This window comes from Colletotrichum aenigma, assembly GCF_013390185.1.
Source record: "Colletotrichum aenigma strain Cg56 chromosome Unknown KSG_Cg56_contig02, whole genome shotgun sequence".
NCBI classification, from domain to species: Eukaryota; Fungi; Ascomycota; class Sordariomycetes; order Glomerellales; family Glomerellaceae; genus Colletotrichum; species Colletotrichum aenigma.
The window spans coordinates 2,622-21,942 of NW_023500908.1; the positions used below are offsets into that span (position 1 = coordinate 2,622).

General features: G+C 50.1%; 1 protein-coding gene across 1 annotated transcript; it reads left to right on the plus strand.

The window, feature by feature from the left end:
* Positions 1–4,354: 4,354 nt before the first annotated feature.
* Positions 4,355–5,633, plus strand: CGCA056_v002023 ((1R,4R,5S)-(-)-guaia-6,10(14)-diene synthase; the record flags this gene model as incomplete). Its single annotated transcript, XM_037317282.1, has 2 exons — positions 4,355–4,581; positions 4,673–5,633. 2 exons carry the CDS (start codon positions 4,355–4,357, stop codon positions 5,631–5,633), a joined length of 1,188 nt encoding a protein of 395 aa, XP_037183547.1.
* Between the last annotated feature and the right edge of the window lie 13,688 nt (positions 5,634–19,321).

Below are 19,321 nucleotides of genomic sequence, written 5' to 3' on the forward strand. Positions count from 1 at the left end.
CGGCGGCGTCCTCCCCGCCTAGCTGTCCGTCTGCCTGCCCTCCTATGCAGGCGATGGACGCAAGCTGCGTCCAGATCTGCCCGTGATTGTCGGGCAGGCTTGGATCGCGCCTGTTGACGCGGAGCTTGACGTTCAGGTCGCGCGGCAGGCGGTCTTTGGGTTTCCATGTCGTCCGTTAGCCTCTTGTGAACACAGGCTCATGCCTTGAGCTTGGGGGCTATACCTTTGTCATACAGCTCGCACGCCCACCATAGGTCGGAGCCTGGTGCGCCCGTCTCCTTGACGTACTCGCGGAGCGCCTGGATACGGTGCTGGCCGGCCATGACCTCGGCCTGGCCCCCGCTCACTTCGGCCCAGCGTAAAAAGGAGAGCTCGCAAGGACTGTCGTTATCATCGTTGTCGTCCTCTCCGTCGTCCTCCTCTCGCCCCTCTATGCCGCCACCGTCCTGCTGCATAAGGCTGACTGCCTCGGCGCTGCAGAGGACGGTGATCCGGTTCTCCGGCGCCCGCCGTTCCAGCCCGCCGCTCCTGAATGCGTGTAACAGCTCCTGGACGTGGGCTGCGTTAATAGGGCGGTTCCTGCCGACGCTCCAGGCTGTGTCCAGCACGTCGATGGGCATCCTGGCAACGGCGAGGAGGAAAGGTCGCGCCCGTTCTCGCGCGGACGATGTTTCTGTAAAGGGGGAGCTGATCTCATCTTCTCTCCTGGCCCGGACCCGCCTCCTCAGCCCTGATGCTGATGCCGCTGTTGCTGCTTTCTTTCTATCGCCCTCATCACACTTCCTCTTCCGCTTGTCGCTGAGCACTCTGGCCATTGCGGTGATATGCAGTGTATTTTTCAACTGCCGCCTGATAGCCTGTGCTGGCTGTTCCTGTTGTTTCTTCGTTAATTTTCTTGTCTTTCTTGCCCCTGGGGGCTTAGGGATAGGTGGTTAAGGGGGTGGGGGTGCTTGTGATCAGATGAGATGTGTGCACAAATGAGACGGGAAGATGGGATGATGGATGCTTGGAAGGGGTGCGTATTTGGCAGGGCGGCCGGATGCGATTGGTCCGAGGCTGCTGTAGTACACTAATCTTCTATGTTTTTATATGCTAGGTGGGGGACGGCTACGCAGCAGAGGGAGCTGACTCACCCCACCACAGTTAGCGTATTCACGTCCGGTAGCAGCAGCAGCAGCAGCGGCATAACTAACCTCAGGTCATGCTGTAAGGTAATAAACAGATCAGGCGTCGGAATACACCTATGATAGGTGGTGCTATGAACACTTATACGCACTATTAGTCGCCCTCTGGATAAATAGCTGTCCTACCCCCATAATCGCACGTCTTTCATACTCAGGATTGGCGCCCTTAACTGGCTGGGTCACTGGCTGTGCTAGCTCCTGGGACGCCCTGGGTATCTGACGAGTCTAGGGCAATAAGGACAAGCTATGCCTGCCTATACTGCGTATGCTCCCTCCTGTTTTCTAGTTGAGGAACAACTCTGGGGAGAGGTGTTGAACATAGGGTCTGTTGTAAGGTTGGAAATACCCTCCTTAGAGCTGAGGTATCATAGCCCAACCTATGTATGACTATAACTAGAAAGAGAAGTGGTAGTGATCCGGCTACTTGTTTATACGTAATGATATGTAGATATATTTAACCTGCAGTATAGCGCGTCTTATGTTAACCTTTGCTCCCAGATCTTGTCTAGGTGGCGGTGTTGATGATCATACCCTGTAGAACAATAACATTCTAATGTTGTGATAAAATTTCTTAGAAAAAATGTTACCTGTTTATATGATGGCCTGTTTTGCCTGTTTGAGTTCTAGATCACTTTGCTCGCTCCTATCTAAACTATCCCATCTGCCCTTATCCTAGGTAGAACGTTATGCGCAGGGCTATTTGCGATTTGCTTCCCCAAACTCATAATTTCACAGTGATCTGCTCGGCCGGTTGGATACTCAACTAGCTATTACATAATCAACGGCTGTCGGGCCCTGGCTTATTCCGATGGAGTGGGTCGGGACCAACAGGGCCCCGGACCTACCTGAGGTCCTCCCTTGGCTCTCCCTTGCCCATTAACGATGAATTTGCGCTGTCTGAGTTGCACATCTTGCTGTATACCATAAGTAAACATGCTTCCTGTCACCCTTTACAAATGTCTATATACTGACTGAGGCTTTGCGCGGATATCTGCTTACTGGTGCCCTGATATACTCTTTATCTAGGACGATGGAGTTTGTGATGGTTTATCCTATGGTTAGCTGGCCTTCTTGTCTTGCCCCTGCTTGACGCGTTGGTCTCACTCTTAACGCGACATTATACATTAGTCCGCTTCCGGCCAGGGTCTTACTTCTCGCGGACAAACACGCCTAGACCAAACGCGTGGATAGCCAAGGATATCTAACCCTCTTCTATCTCCTACGCGTCCCCCGTTTTCTCTACCCTCAATCTCCTCTTCCTCTATTCATCTGTTCATCTATCTATCGGTGAATATATCTATTGCTACTCCTGCTGAGGCTGTTTATATATATCGTGCTCCCTGTTGGCCAGCTCTATATGCTTACTAGGATTGTCGTTCTATGCTCTATACTATCCTCCTCCTTCTAGGGATTTTGCTATCTTTCGAGCGATTGTATTCCTCCTCTTGGGATAGACAGGACCGGGCTGAGTAGCAACTCATACAGGCTCTGGGAGAGCCATGCAGGTAGGCACATCTTCACTTGAGCGCCTGCGGGGGTTAGCAGTGGGACTAGCCTGCCTAGGCGTCTAGATATCGATGCTAAGGAAGATATAGGTAAGTAAAAGCATAGAAACTTTTACGCTTTCCAAGCGGACGCTGTTGAACGAAGCTTTATGGGAGGCTATCAAACTTCCTAGCATCGGCTGGTTGATGCCCGCGAGGGCGTGGCACTTTCTATGCCCCCAAGGGCATGAGCTGATTGATGCCCCCGAGGGTGTGGCACTTTCTATGCCCCCAAGGGCGTGAGCTGGTTGATGCCCCCGAGGGCATGAGCTGGTTGATGCCCCCGAGGGCATGGCATGGCACTGGTTCCTCTATCAACTTCGCTAGCCTAGTTCACTACTGCTGCTACGACTATCTATTAATCTAACTGTCCATCTTAATACCTTGTGTACCTATATATGTGTTGCTTCGTTGAAATGTCAATAAATATGTCCCGTTTTTTTTCGTTTTGCCTAACCCTACCCTGGCCCGACCCGTCCCGTGGGGCCGCGCTACTACTCAGCATGCTGCGTGCTTGAGCCAATCAGCCAGCCCCCACTCTGACTTGTTTGGGCGGTCCGACCCGTGTATGACGCCGATGCCTAGGCGGCCTTGCTTGAGTAGGGCTGACGTGAGATTGTTCCAATGCAACCGCGCTCCAGTTTGGTGAGCAGATAATTATCCGCTATCTGGTTCGGCTTCTGGACCTGACAGGGCGTATGCAGCTTGCCGCAGCCCGGTGGTGTGCTGATTCTGATTGAACCACCCTCACAGATAATCCTAGCAATCCAATTAGGATCAATTTGGCTAGGATCTGTGTGATGGCTTGTTGTTCGTTGTTGCTGTCCCAGGGGTGCCCTGTCCCAGGGATGCCCTGTTTTAGGGCTTATTCTTAAATACAGGCCAATTCCGACAATCCTCCGTACTATCACGCAAGCTAAATATCCGCTTTGGTGCATGCCAAGGCAGTCATACCGGCGTGAGCTTTGCATCCCTGGGACTGGGAGACGGGTGAGTTGTGGAGCCGCCGAGACTATGTCGGCCCCGACTTTCTGCAGAGGATCCCCACCCAAGTTTCTTCAGGCCACAGTCCGCAGCCAAAGAACCTCGCATGAGGACCACGCTCCAGAGGCGCACGCTTCCTGCGGACCGCGACCACAGACACCAAGGCTTGGTAGAATCCTCCGTCTGATAAGAGGTTGGCATGGGGGACCGGAAGCGGGTGGGAGCCGTTTTCCACCACGGCCCGGCAATGTCATTGTGGCGGGATGCTGACAAGAGACGGGCGCGGGTGCGACGATCCCCCAACCGTGCCATTTCCTATTCGAGTAGATCCGGGCATAGGTCCGCGCAGCCTGGGCTGGCCTCCCCCGCGGGATTGTCCGTGGTTCACGACGAGGAGTACGCCTTGGCGTGCTTGCGGCTTCCTGCTTTATTCAGGACCACCGCGGCGAGGCAGTCAAAAGGCCAGAAAGCGACCGCGACGCATGATAAGAAAGCTCACTGTTCATCCAGAATGGTCGGTCTACCCCTTGTACGATACCCAAGCCCACTCGTTCTTGTGTGTAGTCCGGTGCCGTAGAAAGAAACTACGCAATACAGATAAACCTTGGAAACAAGACTCTGCTTCAACACTCGACCGCAAACATGGTCACGACGACAAAGACCATCACAAACGAGGCCGAGGCCGCAGGGATGGCTACACCGGCAACGGCAGAACAAATCAGGGTCGAGGCTCCTGGTCAAAGTCTGGAGGGCGGCGAGATGGAGGTCGTGGACATGCCCGATCTTTGCGCCTCCTTCATGTCTGCTCCCGTGCGGCTCAATCCCGCGTTTGAAGAGGTGAAGCGTGAGGCGGACCAGTGGATTTCCGAGTAAGTCTGGACAGACACGGCAAGACCAGCTCGACAGCCTCTCCGTCTCACACCAAAGCATGATTGGCACTTGCTAATTGCCTGCCTGCAGCCTCATGGTGGGAACAGACCCGAAGTGGCCGGCCATGAACAAGAAGGCCAACCTGGCGCTGCTGTCGGCGCTGTGGGACGCCGACTGCAACCCGTACGCGCTGCGCACCATCAACGACTTCGCGTCGTGCATCTTTGCCTTTGACGACCAGTTCGACGAGGGGCCCCTGGCCACGGACCTGGACGCGGCCCTGGACGAGATCGCAAAGACGCGCGCCATCCTAGACGACCAGGGGCCGCGCTACTCACCAGAATACTACCCGATCCGCTACGTCTTCCAGACGCTCTGGGACCGCGTCAAGGGCAGCCCGGACGGCTACCTGATCGGCAAGCAGTCGTCGGACAACTTCAGGCAGCGCTGGAAGTGGGCGCACGACGTCTACTTTGACGCCGTGGCCGAGCAGGTGCGGATCAAGGTCGAGGGCCGCGACGCCAAGCTGGTCGAGGACGAGTTCCTGGCCGTGCGGCGGGGCACCGTCGGCACGTCCATGATCCTGGCGCTGCTCGAATGGTGCGCCGGCATCGACCTGCCGCGCGACATTGTCGAGCACCCGTCGATCCGCGAGGCCTTCCGCGTCGTCAGCGACCTGCTGCTCGTCGTGAACGACATACTGTCGTACAAGAAGGACGTCCAGTACGGCGTCGACCACAACCTCATCATCTCGTGGAAGTCGCGCGGCTTCACGACGCAGGAGAGCATGGACAAGGCCGGCGACATGCTCAACGACTGCTTCCGCCGCTGGTACACGGCCCTCGCCGGGCTGCCCTGCTACGGCGAGGACACGGACCGCGACGTCTGCCGCTGCCTCGACATCTACCGCAACGTCGCCGTCGCCTCGCTGCACTGGAGCTTCGAGACGGGCCGCTACCTGGGCAAGGAGGGCGCCGAGGTCCGGGCGACGCGGAAACTGCGCTTGCCCAAGTACATGTCGTCGGCGGGAGGTGTCAAGATTACGGCCTAGATAGAACGTCTGCCTATAGACCAGCACCAGACTTTTCCTGTTGAGCGATAACAAATTATCTAGAGGAATCTTATCTTAAACCAACCCTCGTTTTCATCAATGCATTTTTGTTTCCACACCCTCTGCGTATCGCCTAAATCACTACTGACCACCCCCCCCCCCCCTCCTAAAGGGTCAAGCCATCTCGACGGACGGAGCAGAGGCCACAGGGCTCCAGGGCCACGTAGGGCTCCTAGGCCCACGGCCTATAGGGCTGGAAGGCTAAAGCCATAAGGCTACAAGCTGGAGCCTAAGTACAAAGTGACCAGGCAACAGGGCTGCAGTCAAGCCTACAAAACCACGAGGCTATAAGGCTAAAAGCTGAAGGGCTGCAATCACTAATTAAAAGCTAAATAACTAAGTCGCAATTTAGGTAGCTAGTATTTTAATAGAGGCAAATCAGTATATTACCTGCTTTAAACCTTTTTTAATAGTTGCATAGGTTAGTATTATTACATCACAGTAATTATGTTAAAGTTTAGTATATTTTTATTTTAAAATATAAGTACTTTTAGCTAAATACTTAAAACTAAATACTTTTTTAAGTAAATCTAAAACCACTAATTAGCTTAAGTTAACTAGAGTTATATTAAGTTCTTAAATAATTTAAAAGCTTTTTAGATTTAAGCGATGTATGTCACGGTGTATGGACCGGACCGGTGTTCGGCCTTCAGCAAGACCCTCAGCCACGACTCATTGGACCCACCAAATCTAATGGCGCATTTGCTAGAAGGTTCTAGGAATATCGACAAGGTCAATGGCAAGGTTATAAGAATGCCCAGGAAATAGGGAGGATACAGTTCTGTTTCCTGTTCTTCAAGAAGATTTATTGTACTCGTAGTAGTAGGCTAGACCAATGGCATCGACCTTGTCCTAGACCCTTATAATGTAAAACTTAATAGCTAGTTTTTTTTTAATTTTAATAAAAAAGCTATAATATTATATTATTTCTAGTAACTAAAAAGACTATATTAATACTCTAATATAGGTATAATTAGTCTTATAATCTTAAAAGTAGTAGCTATATTTATTTTAATAATTATACTTATAAAAATAACTATAAAAATAATAGTATTAAATAGAATAGTTATTATATTAGTAATAGTAATCTTTATTGTAAAAGCATAACTTAGTATTACTAAAAGAAACTATTTATTAATACTAAAAATCCTCTTTTTAATAAGCTAATAAGATTTCCTCTTACTATTAATAAATCTTTATAACTATTAGTTACTACTTTTTAGCTTTAAACTATTAATATTAATAGAAGACTTAAGCATTATTAATACTTTAAATAATAGTTATTAATACATAATATTCTTTTATAGTAGTAATAATAATAATAGTAATAATAATAATATAAGAATAATACAAACGCTTAACTTATTGTATTATTCTATATAAAATAAAGTAATAAAGTTTAAAATATAAAACCTTACATAGAAATACTCTATTTAATATAACCTATAACTATAGCATTAATTATATAATATATATAGTTATATAAGCACTTTATATAATTAGTAATTCAGTAAGTTACGTTTTAAGTTATTTTTCTCTTCACTTTTTCTTATTAGGGGATTTAACTTACTAATAATATTAATAGAAATTATTAATATTATATCTATTTCCTTATTATTATTTATATAATTAAATACTTATAAATACTTAAGACTATTACGTTTTATTATAATATAAGCTTATTTATAAGTTTATATTTTATAAATAACATGGTTCATCAGTTAGTAATAAATATCAACTAGCAACAAACTTTTTCCTATACGTATAATAGTATTTACTATTATATAACCACAACATATTTAATTAACTATTCCTAATTACTACTTAAATCATTTAATAATTCCACATCCTTAGAATAGGTTCTCGCATTATGACCAGTCTCGCTATACACACTATAGCGTCTCTGAGCTGGCTGGGCTCTCTTTAATAGACCCCTCTCCTTATCCTCTTGAGGTGCTGGATATTTCCCTTTTTATTTCCTTTTAAGCAAAACCTAAGATTCCTCTTCATTAAGTGCCTCTCCGAGTTATACCTATGTTCTTTTAGCTTTTTAGCGCTTAGTAAGTGCTATATTGATATCTTTAAGGGTATAAAGCTAATTAGTTAAAATAGTGATTAAGTGTGCTATTACTTATATACCTTTTAATAATTACTTAACTATAGTAATAATTAGTATTAATAAGCTTTTTTAATAAGTAGAAATATAATTGTTAATAAAGTTAAACTATAAGATAGTTTATTATAAATCAAAAGGTGTTTATAACTATTAAGGTAGTAATATTAAAAGGTTAGCTATAAGAGGTGTAAATATTTATAATATATACTAAGCCTTTTAATAATATAGTCTAAGTCTTGTAGTGAAATTCTAATACTTTAGAAAATAAACCGAAAATTTTCTTTATTAAAAACCTTATTATAAGCTTAGTAGAAAGTAATAAAGAACGTAGACTTAGTGATATATTTTATAGAGGCTCTAATAAATAGGTTAATTTTATTACTATGTATATATTTTAAAAGTGAATAAAAAGTAATATCTAATAGCTATAGTGGATATAATAAATATATAGGTATACTGATAGTTATAATATTATTTTGCTTATAGTAATTATTAAATTTAGCTGATCAATAGCTCTTATAGCTGTTAATAATAAGCATTCAATAAATATGTTTTATTTAGTTCTTAATATATTTATTAAAGTATTTAATTTAGTTAAAACCTATCTAATTATCTAACTGTTTATTAATGGTAGGTTTAATTACCTAGTTACCTAGAAAACCTAATTTTATAGTCCAACTAATAAGGTGATATACACCTTTAATAATTATAAATAAAGGGAGATACCACTTACCTAAATTAATATATTTAATAACTATAGCTTATTTATAGTTATTAAGCTAGATAGACTTTATTTTATTATATTAATTAGTATATATTACTACTATTAATATAGTAATCATACTTATTATAAAGCTAGTTTTATTAAAATTATATAGGTCCCCCTCTTAGATACTATACTTAGCTATTATATTATATAATAATATAAACCACTTTAATATAACCTTAGGATCTTCTTAAAAAGTCTTTTAATAATTATATAGATAATTAAACTTAGTTTTCAAAGCAGGCTATAAATCCACAAACCACCTAGCCTATTACCTACTAATAGGCTTACTATTACACATTTATAGCAGGAGATTAGCTATATATTTTATATTAGTAAGGCGTAAAGGAAATCCTCTAAAATCCTATTTAATAGTATATTAAAAAAGTATTTTCTCTTTAATTAGATTAAGTTTATATTATTAGGGTTAGGTATATTTACGTTAGGGTTGATTGTTCATTCTATAGCGTATAGAACTTTTAGGGATACTGTAAGTCTTCGCAGCACGCAACACACTTAGCTTTCAGCTGGCGACGCGGGCTGATCGGATCGCCTCGATGGCTAGAAGTATCTTGTCTTCTTGTGTGTAAATTAGCATGATGGTTGTAGAGTTATTATGTGTTAAAGTTTTAAGTGGTTTAGTGTAAACTGCGTTTGGGAAAAAGTGTGTTGCTGACTGATGAACCATGTTATATGTATTATGCCTCTAAATACTTCTATATTTATACTAATAAATAGTATTATTATTATATATTACCTCTTGAGCAATATTTTAAGTAGCTTATTTAGTATTGATAGCTTTAAATAGAGAGGTAATATTAAGGTTAAAATTATTAATAATAATTTTATTACTTTTAAAGCTTCATAAAGCTTTCTATTTCCTTTTTATATTTAAACTTATTTTTTTAAAATATATATTATATATAAACTTATTGTTAACACAGGTATAAGCGTATTCAGGGGCGTAGTATATGCGCCTATATAGTACAGGGTTATAGATGGGCTTATATTATGATAAAAGGTGATAATCTTAAGCATTTATAGGCATTTAATTATGTAGATAATAATAAGGGAAGTGATGTATTGTGATGACTCTGGTTGTTGTAGTTAGGAGCTTGTTTCCTCTAGTGGAGAAAAGTGAGGGGAAAGATAACCTGAAACGTAACCTGCTAAACTGCTAATTACATAAAGTGCTTACGTAACTGTACATATTACATAATCAATATTATAGTTATAGGTTATAATAAATAGAGTATTTTAATATAAGGTTTGATACCTTAATCTTTATTAGTTTATTTTATATAGAATATTAAAGTAAGTTAAGCGTTATTATCATACTTATATTATTATTATTATTATTATAAAAGAATGTTATATGTTAACACTTATGACTTTAAATAAGGCAGAACTATACTTATAACATTTTTAAATTAAATACTAAAATAAGTAATAATGATAGCTAAATTAGAGATTTTATACTTAGCAAAAAGATTATATAATTAATATAATACCTAAATATTAAATTTAGTAGTTTTAATAGAAATAAAATAAAAGTATATATTATATATGACATTGATAATAATACGTTTTACTAATATAAAACATTCTTTTATAATAATAATAATAATAATAATATAAGAATAATACAAACGCTTAACTAATTTTAACATTCTATATAAAATAGACCAATAAAGTTTAAAATATAAACTTTATATAAAAATACTTTATTTATTATAACTTATAACTATAATATTAATTGTATAATATATATAGTTATATAAGCACTTTATATAATTAGTAATTTAGGAAGTTATATTTTAGATTATCTTTTTTCTTATTTGTCTCTATTAGAGGATATAACTTACTAATTATAATAATAGAAATTATTATAATATATCACTTCTCTTACTATTATCTATATAATCAAATACTTATAAATATTTATAAATGCTTAAGATTATTACTTTCTCTTATAATATAAGCTTATCTATAAACTTATATTATATAGGTGTATATACTATGCTTTTAAATACGCTTAAATTTATACTAATAAGTTTAATAACTTAAAAAAGAGGTATTTAAAAGTAGTTAATCTAAGCGTATATATAAATTAATAATTAGAGTCATAATAAGTAGAGATATATATTCCTTATTTTATACATAGTTATATATATTATCTATGATTAATAATTTCAAATAGTAGCATAAATACTTAAAATATAACTAATATATCTAAAAGATCTTATTACTTTTAGTATTAGCGCTATATGATATATATTAGAAAGTTATTAGATTACTAGTTTATATTATCTTAGGAAATATTAAATTAATATTAATAAGTTATATCTTTCTTTATATATCTCTTACTAAAGGTTTTAAATATATTATTTATGAATTAAAATACTATTTAATATTAATAATATATTAGTACTCTGTTATATATTTATATTGTTATTAGTGGAAAACCTCTTAATATATTAATATATTAACTTATACTATTAATGTTAATATATAATATCAAACTTTTTTGTTTTCCAATTTAAGTTTTAGAAAGTAATAATAATAATAAACTAATTTTAAGTAATGAGTTAATAGTTATAAAGCTATTTACTATTAATAACTTTCTATATTCAAATCTTAAAAGTAGTAATATATTAAGTTTTACTAATAAAATAATAATCATACTATTTAGTTAATACATTTTACTTATACGCAGTTATAATATACTTATTAACTTAATTATAAATAATATTTACTTTTAAATTATTCAAAAAAGGGTATTTTTTATATAAAGCAATGTTTTCATCTTCTTAGTAAAATTAAATATATTCCCAATATTCATTAAATATTAATACTTGAATCTCCAATATATTAATAGTTTCTAAAATATAAACTATATAAGAAAATAATAAAAATTATATAGATAAATAATACGTTTAGTAATAAAACTTCTAGTAGTAATTCTATATATATTATAGCATTTTAGCTAAATAATAGAGAAGTAGTATTATGAAAAGTTTGTATTTTAGAAATAATAGAGAGAGGAGGTAGCAGTAGCTTACCTTCTGAAAGAGGTTAGGGCGGGCAACATACTGATTTACCTCTATTAAAATACCAGCTACTGCAATTTAGGTAGCCTTTACGCAACCGAAAACCAGCCGCTGCACAGCCAAGAGGCCAAGAAACGTGGAGGGTCGCGCGCGGGAGCAAAAGGATGCTTCCGCGGGAAGGGCGTCGATACCAAGTCTCACATAAGCGTTCTCAGCGGCAAGGATCTCGGGAATACATATGTAACTGCCACCTCCGGAGTTTGTGACCCCCACCCAAAAGCGCTGACGTGAGGCCTCGGTGAGTGGCGAAGCAGACGCGGACGGCAAAAATGGCAGGCGGCGGGCACGCCTGAATTGGAATGGCGCCGGTCAGTTGTTGCGGAGGTTGGTTGAACTAGGGTATAAGCCGGGCCATCTCGCGTGGGCGCACTGCCAAGTAGCTAAAGCCCTGGCTGCTTGCTCGTTTGGGACAGACCCGGCGTGAAGGGGGTTGACTTTGCAGGTTGCATTATCCTGACGGAAAAAAAAAGAGAGGTTCTTGGGTGACAGTAATGCGGGCGAGGTTGAAAGATGGCACCCATATAATCTCACGGTCAACATTGAGTAACGAGCATCTGCCCAAGCCTGCTTCAACACGTCTTAGCAGCAGCCATAGGCCATTTCCGTATCACACTGCTTGCGCCGGGCTACCATGTCAGCGACGCAAGGGCCGTCTACACTCCTGGTCTTTGGACCGCAGACCTCGCTCCCCTCGGACGAGGTGCTGGCCGATGTGCGGAGCGAGCTAGTCGGCAACCACAGCCTCTCCGCTCTGTGCAACGCCGCGGTCCACCTGCCGCGGTTCTGGGACCGGCTCGTCGCGTCCGACCCGAGCCTCCGCCCCGTCCCCGGCGCTGAGCAACTCGCTCGGCTCGCCCGGTGGATCGAGCACGGCGGCTCGCTGCTTGCCCACCACGCCCAGGGCCCCGTGCCCAATCACCTCGCTCTTGCTGTTACTCTACTGGTCCAGATCGCGCAGTACGCACGCTATCTCGGCCACCTGGGCGATGCTGCCCGACGGCGGGGCGGGCCCGGGGCCGCGGACGCCCAGCTCGACATAATCTCCGCCGTCGGCGGCCCCGGCAGCGGCGGCATCCAGGGGTTCTGCGTCGGCCTCCTGAGTGCCGTGGCCGTGGCCAGCGCGGACGGCGAGTCCGGCCTGGGACCCGCGGCGGCGGTGGCGCTCCGGCTGGCCGTGTGCGTGGGCGCCTACGTCGACCTCGACGGCGTCTTTGCGCCAGACACAAGCCGCACGCTGTATTCGTGCGTGGCCGTGCGGTGGAGGGAGGGCGAGCAGGTCGACGTCGGGAAGCTGGTCGGATCGTATTCACAAGTGAGTCATCTGAGCCTCTTCTTGATCCTCAGTTCGCAATCACCCTGCTGACATCAAACGCTGCGAGCAGGCCTACATATCAAGCATCAACGACGAAACCTGCGTGACGGTCACGCTGCGTGATGTGGACTCGGACGAGTTCGCCTCGAATGCCCGTGGCCTGGGCCTTCGTGTGCAGCTCGTCCAAGGCGTCCAGGGACGCTTCCACACCGCCGCTCACAAGCACAACGTGGACAAGCTCATGAGGATGGTTCAACGGCAGAAGGAACTGCAGTTCCCGCCCCCGCAGGGCCTTGTGCGCTCCACAGTCGACGGCGCGGTCATTTCCCAGCATAGAGATGGGGATGAGGCCTTCCAGTCAACGCGACTGGTCTTGGAGAGCGTGCTGGTGAGCACAGCAGACTGGTACGCAACGCTCAAGGCATCCACCCAGAGCATGATGTCGGCCACGGCCAACAAAAAGACGACGGTCGTCGCAGTTGCGGGACTCGAAAGCATCCTGCCGGCGTCTGTCGTCCAGTCATTCCGCGTCCTCCCGCTCGGCAAGCTACTCCAAGGGAAGGCGAGCAAGGTTAACGGCACAAACGGCACCAATGGCACAAACGGAATCAGCGGAGCTCACATGGAGCAGGCCATCCACATCGCGACAGCCGACGACGGGGACCTGTCCCAGTACCCACCGCACTCGGTCGCCATCGTCGGCATGGCCGGGCGCTTCCCCGGCGCCGACTCGGTCGACGAGCTCTGGGAGCTGCTGGCGGCGGGCAAGAGCACGGCCGAGGCGGCGCCCGTCGAGCGCCTGGGGCTGCCGCGGACGGGCGAGCACGCTCAGACAAGGTGGTGGGGCAACTTCCTGCGCGACCCGACGGCCTTTGACCACCGCTTTTTCGGCAAGTCGTCACGCGAGGCCGCCGCCTGGGACCCCCAGCAGCGCGTCATGCTCGAGGTCGTCTACGAGGCCCTCGAGGCGGCCGGCCACTTCGGCCCCGCGCCCCGTCGGTCTGCGCAGCCAACGGACTTTGGCGTCTACGTGGGCGCCGTGCTCAGCAACTACTACGACAATCTGTCGTGCCACCCGGCCACGGCCTACGCGACGCAGGGCACGACGCGCTGCTTCGTCAGCGGCAGCGTCAGCCACTACTTCGGCTGGACGGGCCCCTCGCTGACCATCGACACGGCCTGCTCGAGCTCGCTCGTGGCCCTCAACGCGGCGTGCCGGGCGATCCGCTCCGGCGAGTGCTCGCGGGCCGTCGCCGGCGGCGCAAACGTCATCAGCAGCCCCTTTGACTACCGCAACTTTGCGGCCGCCGGCTTCCTGAGCCCGACGGGCCAGTGCAAGCCCTTTGACGAGGCGGCCGACGGCTACTGCCGGGGCGAGGGCGTGGCCGCCGTGGTGCTCAAGCGGCTCGACGACGCGCTGCGCGACGGCGACACGGTCCACGGCGTCGTCGTCGGCTCGGCGGCCAACCAGAACCACAACGCCAGCCACATCACGGTGCCGCAGCCCGAATCGCAGGTGGCGCTGTACCGCGACGTCATGCAGCAGGGCGGCGTCGCGCCCGGCGACGTCTCGTATGTCGAGGCGCACGGCACGGGCACCCAGGTCGGCGACCCCGTTGAGGTGCGCAGCATCCGCCGGGCTTTTGGCGGGCCGGCCCGCGAGGACACGCTGCACTTTGGGTCCGTCAAGGGCAACATTGGCCACACCGAGGCAGCGGCCGGCGTCGCGGGCCTGGTCAAGGTGCTGCTCATGTTGCGCCATCGCCGCATCCCGCCGCAGGCGAGCCACACCAAGCTGAACCCGAAGCTGGGGCCGCCGCTCGAGGACGATAAGATGGCGATCCCGCAATCCCTAGTGGACTGGCAAGCGGGCCCCGGGGTGCGACGGGTGGCCTGCGTCAACAGCTACGGCGCGGCCGGGAGCAACTCGGCCGCCCTCATCCGTCAGGGACCGGCCCAGCTGACGCCGGCGGCAAGCCTGGTTCAGCTGGCCAAGTATCCGCTCGTTATCTCGGCCAACTCAGCCAACAGCCTCGCCAGGTACTGCAAGAAGCTGCTTGGCTGGCTGAAGAAGGAGGCGGCAGCGTCGACAGCCCCGGATGCCCTGCTGTCTTCTCTCACGTTCAACCTGGCCGACCGAGCCAATCTCGTGCTGCCCTTCCGCCTGGCGACGACGGTGACCAGCCTTGACGACCTGCAGGAGAAGCTCACAGCGGCCGCGGCGGGAACCGACTCCGACACGACTAGCCCGCCGCCGCCACCGTCACAGAGCAAGCCCGTCGCCGTGCTCGTGTTCGGCGGGCAAGAGAGCAACTTCATCGGGCTTTCCGAGGTCTCGTACCACACGTCCAAGGTCTTCCGCCGCCACCTCGACGCCTGCAACGACTTGCTTCTCTCGGAGGGCCGCACCGGGCTCTTCCCTACAGTGTTCCAGCGCGAGCCGGTACAGCGCCTGGCGGCACTGCATGCGGGCCTGTTCGCCGTGCAGTACGCGTCGGCCGCCTCATGGCTGGACAGCGGGCTCGAGGTGGGCGCCGTCGTGGGCCACAGCTTTGGCCAGCTGACGGCCCTCTGCGTCTCGGGCGTGCTGTCCCTCGCCGACGCTCTGAGGCTGGTGGTCGCGAGGGCCGAGATCATGGAGAAGCACTGGGGCCTGGAGCGAGGCACTATGCTGTCTGTGAGGGCGGACCGCGAGACCCTCGAACAGGCTCTGGGCCCACTGCAGGGCAACGAGTATGCCGAGGTCGCGTGCTACAATGGTCCCGAGAGCCACGTCGTCGTCGGCTCGGCTGGCACTATCCAGCTTCTCGAGAAGCACTTCAGCGAGTCGTCGATACGCACTAAGAGGCTCGACGTCACGCATGGTTTCCACTCCAAGTTCACCGAGCCGATGCTGGAGCACATCTCGGCCCTGGCCAAGGAGCTGGAGTGGCGTCGTCCGGCCATCCACCTGGAGACGTGTGATGAGGTCCAGCGCCAGACGGACCCCGACTCCGAAATGGTGGCGAGCCACACCCGGCGCCCGGTTTTTTTCCAGCACGCAATCGAGAGGCTCGCCACGCGTTTCCCGCAGGGCACATGCGCCTGGCTCGAGGCGGGCCGCGGATCCTCCGTCATGCAGCTCGTCCGGGGCTGCGTGGCTGGCTCCAAGCAGTCGCAGCCGCTGTTCCTTTCGCCTCAGCTCGCGTCCACATCGACAGACGCGCTGGCATCTCTCGCTGACAGCACCGTCGAGCTTTGGAGGCGCGGTCTCGCCGTGCAGTACTGGGCCTTCCATCGCAGCCAGAAGCCCGAGTTTGGCTATCTGAGCCTGCCGCCATACCAGTTCGAAAAGACGCGCCACTGGCTGCCCTTTACCGGGAGGGAGCCAGAGGTCAGCGAAAAGGGGGTGGAAGCCAAGTCTGCGCATCTACAAGGAGGAGAGGGAGCTCATGAGACGCAAGAGCTCCTCACCATCCGCCATCGTGCAGACGACGAAGCTGTATTCCGCGTCCATCCGCGATCCGACCGCTTCCAGGCCGTTGTGGGCGGCCACGTCATGAGTGGTCAGGCACTCGCGCCGGCGTCGCTGTATTTTGAACTGGTTGCGCGCGCGGCACTCTTCCTCGCGGATGACGTCGCGGCGACCATGTACGTGCCGGTCGTCGACGACCTGACCATGATGTCGCCGATCGGACGGGACACGGGCACAGAAATCACGCTGAAGCTGAAGCGGAGGACCGAGGATAACGGAGACGGGGGGCCCGCGTGGTCCTTCTCCTTCGCCACACGGCAGGTTTCGTCCTCGTCTGCATCCGTTGCCAACCCGGCTGCTGAAAAGTCCACCGGTACGGTGCTTCTCCGTAGACGCTCCGACGACCGTGCCGCGCGGGCCTTCGCACGCCTCGAGGCGTTGGCGGGCCACGGCCGCCGCGTCACCGAGCTGCTCGCGAGTCCGGACGCAGAGTCCATGCGCGGCCGACGGACAATATACCAGGCCTTCTCCGCCGTGTGCGACTACGGGCCGTCGTTCCAGCGTCTCGACCACGTATCCTGCGTGGGCAGAGAGGCCGCGGCCACGGTGCGCGCGACGCCCGACACCTCGGCGCCGGCCGACCAGCGCCTGTGCGACGCGCACACGGCCGACGTGCTAATGCAGGCCGCCGGCCTCCTGGCCAACTACTTCAACAACGCCAGCGCGGAGCACATCCTGGTGTGCAACAACATCGAGCGCATCGAGGTGGGCGGCGGCTTCGACCCGGCCGCCGGCGAGTGGCGCGTTCTGGCCACCCTGACCAGCGGCGGCGAGGACGTCGGAGGCCACGAAGTCGTCAAGGAGGCCTCGGCGGACCTGTATGTGTTTGACGCGCGGACGGACAGGATGGTCATGGCCTTCTCTGGCTTCCGGTTCTCGCGCATGCCGCGGGCTCTCTTGGCGCGCCTGCTGCAGGGCGTAAACAAGACAGATGCGGGGGCGACGTCGTCAGTGTCTGCGTCCGACGCCCTCGTACAGGGAGCGCATGTGACCGATCCCAGCGTCACGGCCGCTTCTGCGTCCAAAAAGGCAAAGTCGGCCGGGCCCAGCAAGCGTCAAGAGCTGTTACGCATCCTGGCCAGTGTCACCGACAGACCGATCGGCGAGATCATGGGCGAGGCGACGCTGGACGATCTCGGCGTTGACTCTCTCATGGCCACCGAGGTGCTCAACGACATCCGCACGGAGCTGGGCCTGACCATTGACGTGTCCACCTTCCTCTTCTTTGCCGACGTCGACGCCCTGGCCCAGTATGTGGACGAGCAGCTGGGCCTCGGCGGTGCTGCTGGCGACACCGGGAATGGCAATGTTGGCGAGGACATCGACGACGGCAGCAACCCGTCGGCAGTAGCTGCTTCGCTAGCTGACTCTAGCATCGCCGACGTTGGCTCCTCGGGAACAACGTCTCCGCCAGCCGAGAAACCGACGGCCGTCGAAATCCCCCGCCCTCCCATGCCCGCCCTCAGCAACGCGCTCGATGCCTTTCGCGAGACCCGGCTCAACTACGATGACCTGGCCAGGGACGCCCAGGCGCTTGGCTTCTGGACCGACGCGTACCCGCAGCAGAAGCGGCTGGTGCTCGCCTACGTCGTCGAAGCCTTCGCACGGCTCGGCTGCGACCTCGCTGCCCTGCAGGCCGGCGAGACGGTGCCGCGGGTGCAGGGCACGCTGGACCGCCACGCGCGGCTCGTGCGGCAGTTCTTCCGCATTCTCGAGGACGGCGGGCTCATACAGGGATCCTCGTCCTCCCTGACCCCCTCGTTCACGCGGACGGCTGCGGCGCTGGACCTGGCCCCGGCGGAGGCCGTCTTTCACGACATCATCGACCTCCACCCGCCGCACGCAACCGTTAACAAGCTCGTGCGCGCCGTCGGGTCCGAGCTCGCTGCCTGCCTGACGGGCGAGAAGGACGCCCTGCAGATCCTGTTTGGCGACCCGGCCACCAAGGCGGTGCTCGAGGACGCGTACGACAGGTGGCCGCTCTTCCGCGCGCCAGGATGGGTGCTGGGAGACTTCGTGGAGCGGGCGCTGACAGCAAAACCCTCCGCTTCCACTGGCGACGGAAGCGGCGGCAAGTTCCGCATCCTCGAGGTCGGTGCCGGCACGGGCGGCACGACAAAGGTCGTGGTCGAGCGGCTGCGCAGCCTGGGCGTCCCCTTCGAGTACGTCTTCACCGACATCTCGGCCTCCCTCGTCGGCACCGCGGCCAAGCGGGCCGAGTTCGCGGACCTCGCCGGCGACGGCAAGATGTGCTTCAAGGTCCTGGACATTGAGCAGCCGCCCAAGCCTGAGGACGTGGCGGCATACCACATCGTGCTGGCCTCGAACGCGATACACGCGACGCGCGACTTGGGCACGTCGCTGCGGCACCTGCGGGCCATGCTGAGCGACGACGGCGCCCTGACCCTTCTCGAGATCACCCGCAACATGTCCTGGCTCGACGTCGTGTTCGGCCCGCTCGAGGGCTGGTGGCGCTTCGAGGACGGGCGCTCGCACGCCATCGTCGACGAGCGACACTGGAAGCGCGTCATGAAGGCCGCCGGCTTCGCGGCCGTCGAGTGGAGCGACGGCGAGTCGCCCGAGTCCAAGACGGTGCGGCTGATCGGAGCGTTCCCGACGGCGCCCAAGACGACCACACCCGGCGGAGGCGCCGCCAGGAAGCCCGAGGGCTACGGCGCCAAGGCAGTCATGGAGACGGTTGTGTACAAGAAGGTGGGCAACCTGGAAATCCACGCCGACGTGTACTGGCCCGTCGCCGACGGCCCGCCGGACCCCAACCCCCGGCCCGTCGCCCTCATGGTCCACGGCGG